The 9,192-nt window shown below is 33.9% G+C and overlaps 1 protein-coding gene across 1 annotated transcript; it reads right to left on the bottom strand.

Moving 5' to 3' along the window:
• Window positions 1-555: 555 nt before the first annotated feature.
• LOC133183381 (uncharacterized) lies at window positions 556-4,777 on the bottom strand. The gene is made up of 3 exons (XM_061318343.1): window positions 4,434-4,777; window positions 2,610-2,703; window positions 556-947 (listed from the first exon to the last, which is right to left on the bottom strand). The coding sequence occupies exons 1-3, from the start codon at window positions 4,737-4,739 to the stop codon at window positions 760-762; spliced, it is 588 nt and encodes a 195-aa protein (XP_061174327.1). The 5' UTR covers window positions 4,740-4,777; the 3' UTR covers window positions 556-759.
• Window positions 4,778-9,192: the final 4,415 nt, after the last annotated feature.

Raw genomic sequence — 9,192 nt, 5'->3', positions numbered from 1 at the left:
TTATTTTGGGAAGTTCCCCCCCCCCACTTTTAAAACCGTTGCTACGGGCCTGATTACAATATAAAAGGTTTTTGATGTGATTGACTGATCTGTGAGTATTCTTTTAACTACATTGTACTTAGGAACCTTGTCAGAAAATCTAGGTGCACTCCAAGAGCACATTGCAGGGACAACTAAAACAAAGCTGGTTCTGTACTTGGTTCACCCTGTACCTGGTGTACATGACGTATTTCTTGGCACTTTACACACGTAACGTTGATGCTGTTTGCAATGACACTATACACTTAATACACTTTTACTTTTAAGTGTAACATGTCAGTGGGTTTTCAGTGAAAATGTACACGTTACACACAGAACGTTAGTGTAAATTGACGGTCGCTATCGGCCATCGTATAAAACATGTAAAACAACATCCAGATCGAACACGGCAAAATTCTGCAGCAGGGGTCAATTTTCACCGCGTTATGGTCAGAAGTACCTAGAAACAAATATAACAGCCGTAAAAAAATGACCACGGATAAAAAAAATCACGACATTTGGTCTCAATTTCTAACGTTGAAATATAACCGGCGGTTTGATATAATTCTTCGGTGCACTGGCTCTGAATCCTCTGTTGAAGAATATTTTTTTTTCTTGTGGAATCAAAATTGGTCTAGCAACAGGGAAGTACCAAGCTGTTTTATACTTAATTCTCTGGCGAAAATCGCCTTTAATTTTATGCAGCATATATAATTGCACAATGGACGCCTTTAGTGAATTTTAACACGAGAAGGAATAACTCCAAATGCCAGTGTCCATACAAGTCATAACAGAGGGACCCCCAGTGGAGGCGAGGTTGCTGCTGCAGTTGAATCTCACGTTGTCCCCAGTACCCCAGGGATGGGTTTCGGGGTCATCGAAGTCCACTACTGCGTTTGTCACCCCCGGTGGTCCGGAGCAACGCTTACCTGGCAAAGGAAATTTATAACTGATTTATACATTTATGAATTGATACATGTATGAATTACATGTATCAGGTACTAGGTGCAATTTAAAACCTCAAAAAAGGATTATCATCCTCTTCCCCAACAATACCCCTCACCATGGCTATCCGTCATTCAAAACGCTGCATGAAGATAACGATACATCCAACGAAACAGTTTCAGCATCATACTTTTGACGTTGAATTTTGAGATACCGGGTATGACCTTGAGTCAAGATCATGTCAGATTAATTCGGACCTTCCACATTGACAATATTTATGAAGTCTTTGGAGACCAGGTCTTCCAATAATCGGAATTCCGAAAGGCACTAAATGTGCTTTTTAATTAGCCGACCTGTTTTTGTATTCTAAATAGGGGCGTTGTTCTATGGGGTGTTTGATGTGGCAGGAAATACAGGCTGGGGGTAGGGGCCTCCTTGATCCTTTATAACTTTGAGTGTCCAGGAAAGGCAAAGAGGGTGTTGCAGTTCTTTTGTTATTTTCCCTAAAGTTGTAGCAGTTTAAAAGAAAAATTTTAAGTAACAGAAACCGGTCTTAATTTTTTTCAGATACAACGGTATATACAGCACAATGTAGAACAATGTTTAGAAACTGCATATCCACTACCAATTTGCCATTAAATGAAGTGTAAATTAGTCACATAGCAAAACAAGTCAAGTTTTCTGTTTTTCAAATTGGGAATCCCAATTGTTCTGAAAAATTGCCTCCTTGAAACAGAATGAATTTGATATATACGCATAAAGAGACAGAATTTTTCTTCAAAACTGCCATTTCCAATTTTTGTTTCGCAGAGACATATTTTTGAAAATCAAAAAAAATTGAATAAAAATTATTATCCATCGGAAATGCAAAATGCGAATATAAAATAGCACATGATAATTCAGTGTCGGAGCTGTCTAGTGGAAAAGAGTGTGGACTCTTTGCGAAGATTCTTTTACCTGAGAATGGGTTCGAATCCTGGAATGGCTGGTATATACATATTTTTTTTTCTTGTATAATGGAGGTACAATGTAACATCTCTCTTGAGAGAGAAAGAGAGAGGGAGAGAATATCAGAAAGTTAATGGTTGATATTTTAAATGCATGCAGAATTAAATTGTTTTCCTTGATATATTTTATGTTACTAAATAGTAGCGATGTCTTAAAAAATAAAGTACTATCAATTTAGATAATTTAATTTTTTCATACTCATTTCGTTTCATTATTGTTCTGTTAATTAGTGGCTCAGATTTGACTTGAAACAACTAAATTATTTAATTTCAACATTTTTGATAAAGTAGAAAAAGATTCTCCGGTTTTACGATTATGGGGATAGGATTTTCATCCAACAAACCCTAAGATTATATATATATATATATATATATATATATATATATATATATATATATATATATATATATATATATATATATATATATATATATACTAGATATTGTTACAATACATACATGAAATGTGAAGATAGCTAGCAGCTAGTGATCATTTTCGAAAGTCCTTTTATGAATGAACTTTCAACATTATTAATTTGACCCGTCTTTCAGTATTGTATCAGTACGTTGTTCACTCAAGTAAATAGTGACCTCCAAGTTTGACCAAATTTTCGAAAATATTTTGTAGAACTCTTTTACCTCCATAAACGGGAATACATTGGTAGGTGGTGTCAGACTGAACGCAAAGGTCATCATCTCCACAAATGTGTCCACTGCACGTCCCAGCGATCCCCTGGAGTTAAATTATGAAACATCTGACTCACAGTTCGTTTGATTTTCAATTAACCAACCAGTAGAGTATTTTATCTTCACTTTTTTCATTACACAAGGGGAGGCTGGAGTATAGCTCGGGGATGGGAACATGTAACCACAGATAGGCCGTTGACTTATTTATGCACATGCATAAACAAGTTACATGTCAACATGAAATTAAATTAATAAGTTGCATGTCAACATAAAAAATAAGTTGCATGTCAACATAAATAAGTAACAAGTCGACATTATTAAATTAAGTCAGCTTCATTTTGCATGTTGGATATCACGAGTGGGCGATATATGAAAATTTTCCCAATTCTTATCTGATCACATTTTTCTTTAAATTTTGTCGTTTATTGATATAAAATTTATTTAAGCGGCATGTCTATGTATTATGTAACTAATACTAACTTTATATCATCTTGCATGCTCTAGAAAAATAACTTGCATGTAGTAAGCAGAAGTATGACTCCTTAGTTGATTACAAAGATTTGTGTTTATTAGGGAAAATGAATTATATTTGAACATTAAAGATTATCAGTAGGTGTCTGCAAAGCGAGCGTCTGGTATGAGCATTATTTATTGAATCCTATAGCATTATACTTTTGCTGTGTTTAGTATTCTCCCGAGATTACTTACTCATATAAATCTGTTTGTCTCTGGTTTTAAGGGTTCATTATTTTTTCATACGGACAACAAAGGCAAGACAAACATGCTTAGCGCAATCAATATATACGGCGGTTACATTATCATACGTTTAAATTGAAACAGTTTTTTTTTAAAACAATTATTGGAAAATTTTACAATGCAGCGGAAGATGATTTTCTTTATAACCAAAAAAAAAAAAATAAATAAATAATGAATAGTGTTGTGGGAATTACAATTTAATGCCTAAGGCAGTAATACTAATTCACAGGTGTAGATAGTAATTATAAAGTTTTGCATGGAAATTCTGTAAATTCTGTAAATGTCTTCAAAAATCTCAACAACAACAGGTCCATAATATGCAAGAACAACCGGCTAGTCATGACCATGGGGTATAGTTTCCTTTGCAAAAAAAAGTATCTATACATTTTATATGAAAAAATTGTATATGACAAATTCTTCATATCAAAACTTGTTGTATATAAAGGACAGTTGAGTGAGGTTTACAAGAGAATATACAGGGAGACAAAATTCAAATTCTTTTTATCGTGATCAACAGCGGATGGGGTTGGGTGACAAAAGGGGATCAAAATTTCTCATCGGAATAAAAAAAGGGGGGGGGGGTTAATCTGAAGAACAACAGAGCCAAAGTTATTCAAGAGAGCGTCGTGGCCCATGGCCCATGGGCCAACTTTTTTTCAGTAAAAGGTGTACGGGTGGAACTCGATGAACATTTCAACGAAGTTAAAGATATTAAAAAAGTAAATGTTGCATCTAAATATAGTTTAGAGTATCATTTGAGAATATCATTTAATTGCAGATAGTTTAGAGTTGTTCTGTGAATTTTGAAAAAAAGACTATATTTTAATTAAGTATATAACAGTTGGAAAAGTGATGCCTAGGAGCGTGAGGTATCAAGACTCTCAGTAATTCCCAATCTGTGTGTTAAGTGAACATATATAATTTCATGCGAAATGTTGATGTAATTTCACAACCTTAATTGCACTGTACTGTTGAGAGAGAGAAAGAGAGATAGAGCTAGGGAGAAGGGTAGAGATTTACCGTGGGAAGGTCGGATTTACTGACGTAGTATGTCCCTGTCTCTGTTTGGACCAAGCCAGGGTCGTCCTCCTTAGATTTTGTGAACAGTTTACAGATCTGTGAAGACGTGTGTGCGAGGGATTTACACTTGGCCCCCCTCAGGCAGTGGGAGGCACATTCTATCAGGGTAGCTAATGTCAGGCTCTGGTACTGATAAGCCTTGTGAATAGTAGAGTCCACACTCTTTGTTATCGTATACTCTGAGCATGTTCCAGCCACGGACAGACCAACAGTCGGCAAAAATGCAAAGATGGTATAAAACTTCATTTCAAAGAGAGAGAAGAAAATTCCTTCTTCTCTGCACAGAGCGGTGTCGGGTAATGATTAGTGTCATCAATATTTCAGAGATGACATGGAAGATTAACTATACTTGTTTTAGATATATATTGATTAAACTTTTCTTTCTGAAGGCTGATGTGTATATGTGTGTTTATCGAATTAAGTGACCGTGGGTATTACGTATTTTTGGTACATTTAAAATTGTTGAATCTTCTCAGAGATTTTTCCCCCAAATATTGATTTTTATTTTGAACAACGTCTTTGAGCTTGCTTCAATCAAATTTCTGATCGAGGTCTATCGTCAGCCTAGCTTCCTGTGTGTTCTTCCGTCAGCTCTCAGACTTTATTAATTTTTCACGTTTTCAATTTTCTGAAACAAGGGGCCAAATTCAAACTTAATTTTTTTTTTCAATTTCAAAGTATCTTATACATGAGAAAAAAATTTCTTGCTGTGGCCTTCAACTCGACATTTAGATATATCGACGACGTATTATCAATTAACAATAGTTATTTCCATTTATATATCGACAGGATATATTCCAGTGAGCTTGAAATAAAAGATACCACAGAGTCTGACACATCTGTCTCTTATTTAAATATTTTATTAGAAAAAGATGTTAATGGTAATCTAACAACAAAACTTTATGATAAACCTGATGACTTTAACTTTTCAATAATCAACTTCCCTTACTTATGCAGCAGTATACACTTATCACCTGCATATGGGGTGTATATCTCTCCGTTGATTCGATACGCAAGAGCATGCTCTACGTATGAACAATTTCTGAAACGAGGTAAGTTATTGACAAACAAGTTGATGAAACAAGGATATCAACAGTCTCGTTTAAAGTCATCATTTCGTACGTTCTATGATCGATACAATGACCTTATTAGCAAATTCAATCTACCATTAAGTCATATTTCAGGCTAATTGTTAGGCCATTATTTACACACTGAATTGACGACGGATTTTTCCATTATTTACCGATCATGAGAAGGAGCACACGGCGGGTGTGACCGGTCGGAGGGGGGTGCTTTTCATTTTGAAAGATTATTTGTAACTTTAAAATTTACCTTCAAAGTTGACTATAACAGGATTTTCTCCGTGAAAGCAGCAATTTTTGCATGAATTTTGGCCTAGAAGTCCTTCAGGGCAGGTCTGTCCCTATTTTAAATTACATTAAAATTTGATAGACTGTGATTTAAGGAATTATTTCAAATAGGATTTTTTTAGGATCATCAGGCACATTTTTAGAATCGTGGATCGAAATGCACCTGGAGCTGCACTGTTAGTTTTAAATTTTCGCCTTTTCAAACACTATTGAATTTTTCATAGCAGCTCGTGTATTTCCCTTCATTTATCTATATTTCATGCATGTTCATTCTCTATGTAAAAGACATTAAATAGATAGCAAATTGCAAAATCCAATAAAACTAAAACTCTGTAACACAGTCAAACGGAACCATGCCTCAGTGTAACACACTTTCTTTGAGGACAAGAATTATTCACTCTGTGTTACATGTATACTCTACAGAGATATGCACGTCTGCATTGAGCTGCAGTGGATTTCTATTAGAAACTTAATCAATACACTGTATTTTGTTTTTATTCCGTCTGTGCAACTATAGTACTTGTCTGGGTTATTGAGCTGGGAACTATACGTATTGCTTTCATTATTTGAGCTTAAAATATGAACTTTACTAGTCAATGTTCTAAATTCAGATCTCAGGTTTTGAAACAGTGCTTAGGGCCACCTATCAGTAACTGCACTCCCTTGGATTTCATTTATATAATATTTATATCAATTTTTGAATGATGGTAAAGAACTGATATTGTTAATGAATTTAATTAATTTTAATAGATATGTTGCTCAATTAAAATGGAAAATTTAATGTCATTCAAAATCATGTTGCTGATCAGGGTCGGAAAGCATTTTTTGCAACATAACACCAAGAATGAATGACTATTACCTTAATATTGAAACTAAATGTGCAATTTTTGATACATGTGTAAAAAAGTGTTTTGTCATATGCTGCTGAAATCTGGGTTTTCGCAAGACCAAAGATGTTGAGAAAACACAAACAAACTTTTGTAAGAAAGCCTTAGGTATGAAATCATGTATCTCAAATAACATGGTGTATTATGAATCAAGCAGAATACTTCTGTACCTTTCAAGGAAATATTTTGGCTTAAGGACAGATAATACAAACAAACTAATTTCAAAAACATGAAAATAACAACTTTATTCATGTTTATGTAAGTAAGATGAATAAGTTTAATCACACAGATTTGAATTTTCCATTCAAAATTTCACAATAATGACCTATAAAGGGATAAAAAAAAAACATGTATAGATTAATAAGGGTGATTTTAGACAGAATTTTTAACATCATAGAATGTGTACAATTTCTTAATGTTTTAGAATTTTGATTTTGCATCATTTAGAATCAAAACAGGTCCAAAAATATATATACCAATCCAATTATCCATTTTTAGGTCACCTGAGTTTACTCAGGTGACCTATTGCTATCTGTTTTCGTCCGTCGTCGTGCGATGTGCGTTAACATTTGAACATTTTTAGCTTCTTCTCTGAAACCGCTCAACCAATTTCAACTAATTTTGGCATATATGGGTGAAGGGGAACAAAAATTATTAATTTCATGGTCCCTGCCCCCATGGGATCTGAGAGGTAGGGTCAAAACCATCAAAATTGATGCAATATTTAAAAATCTTCTTCTTTTCTCCTGGACATCAAACAGTCAAACTGTTGGCATGATTGCGATAAGCATTGAGCCCTCTAATAACATTGTGAAATTCATGGCCCAAGGGTCAGTGCTTCTGGTGCCAGGGCGGGGTTCTGTTGAACATATAGTGAAAATGTGTTATTTCTTTAAAAATCTTCTCCTCTGCTCCTGTGTATTAAGCAAACAAACTAATGTATAGTTATAATGAGAAAGGGTGCCTCTATCAAAATTATGATTTTCATGGTCCCAGGGTCAGGGGTTCTGGTGTTAGGGCGGGGCTCTAATGATTATATAGTGAAAATGCATTAATTCTTTGAAAATCTTCTTCTCTGCTTCTGGGTATTACACTGATGAAGTAAGTACATAGTTATGATGAAGAAGAGTGCCTCTTCCAAAATTGTGAATTTCATGGCCCCTGGGTCGGGGTTTCTGGTGTTAGGGCGGGGCTCTAATGATTATATAGTGAAAATGCATAAATTCTTTAAAAATCTTCTCTCCCTGTATATAAAGAAGATAAACTAGGTGCATGGTTATGATGATCAATTGTGCCTCTTAGAAAATTGTAGCCCCAGGGTGAGGAATTCTGCGGATGGGAGGGGGGGGGGGCTCTATTGATTATTTAGTAAAAATTGCATTATTTCTTTGAAAATCTTCTTCTCTGATCCTATGTATTTAGCAGATAAACAAAGTATATAGACTAATTTATGATGAGCAAGTGTGCCTCTTCCAAAATTGCGAATATCTTGGCCCCTGGGTCAGGGGCTTTGGTATTAGGGTGGGGCTATATTGAATCTATAGTGAAAATGAATTATTTCCTTGAAAATCTTTTTCTCTGCTCCTGGGCATCTAGGAGGCAAAGAGAGTATATAAAGTTATAATAAGCAGGGGTATTTTTACCAGATTTTGAAATTCTGTTCCCTTTGGTCAATTTATTAATTTCTACTGAAAGAAGCTATTCCCTTTTGCTTTTCACCTTATAGTTAATCACTGTAAATAATGTAACTTAAAAAGTCAATTGAATATAACATAATTATACAAGAAATTTTATAATATTTGATACAAAAGTGCGTTCATAGTTTTTAATGGTCAGGTAAACCTTTAAATAATAGATAAATGAAAATGGGACAAAAATACCATATCTTTATACAATAAATAATCTTTAAAGACCAAGAGAGGATAATGGGTGGGGGATGAAAATTATTAACTAATAGTGTCTAGAACTATTGTTTTGTTAGGTAGATCAACTTTTAGATTTGTTATTGAGTAATAAATAAATATTTTGCTGATCCCTAATTATCCTTTTTTTTCTCTTGCTTAAGATATATACACTACACAAAGGAAAATATTTCTATCAATGTTTTGTAGACCATTTTTGTTTACAGTATTTTTATCGAAACCTATTAATCATGCTTGCAAAAATATATATGATTATATCACATGCTATAGACTGTCTAGTCCTAAATTACGGATTGAAGAAGGTAAATATGTTAATGAAATAATAACAGAATATGTTTCTTATGTAATTTGAACGATGTAGAAAATGAATTCCAATTTATCTTGAATGCCCTATCAGAAAACAATATATCAAACAATATATGTTCAATTAAATGATAATAAATAAATGTGTGTTATTTATAATTAATGAGTGTTATATATGTCTCTGGTAAATCTAATCTTTTTAGATATATTGAACATT

The sequence above is a fragment of the Saccostrea echinata genome, unplaced genomic scaffold (genome assembly GCF_033153115.1).
Source record: "Saccostrea echinata isolate AGI-Se365-2 ecotype Australia unplaced genomic scaffold, CSIRO_AGI_Sech_v1 ptg000009l, whole genome shotgun sequence".
NCBI classification, from domain to species: domain Eukaryota; kingdom Metazoa; phylum Mollusca; class Bivalvia; order Ostreida; family Ostreidae; genus Saccostrea; species Saccostrea echinata.
Note: the sequence above shows the minus strand (reverse complement) of the source record. Positions and strands in the feature narration are given on the sequence as shown.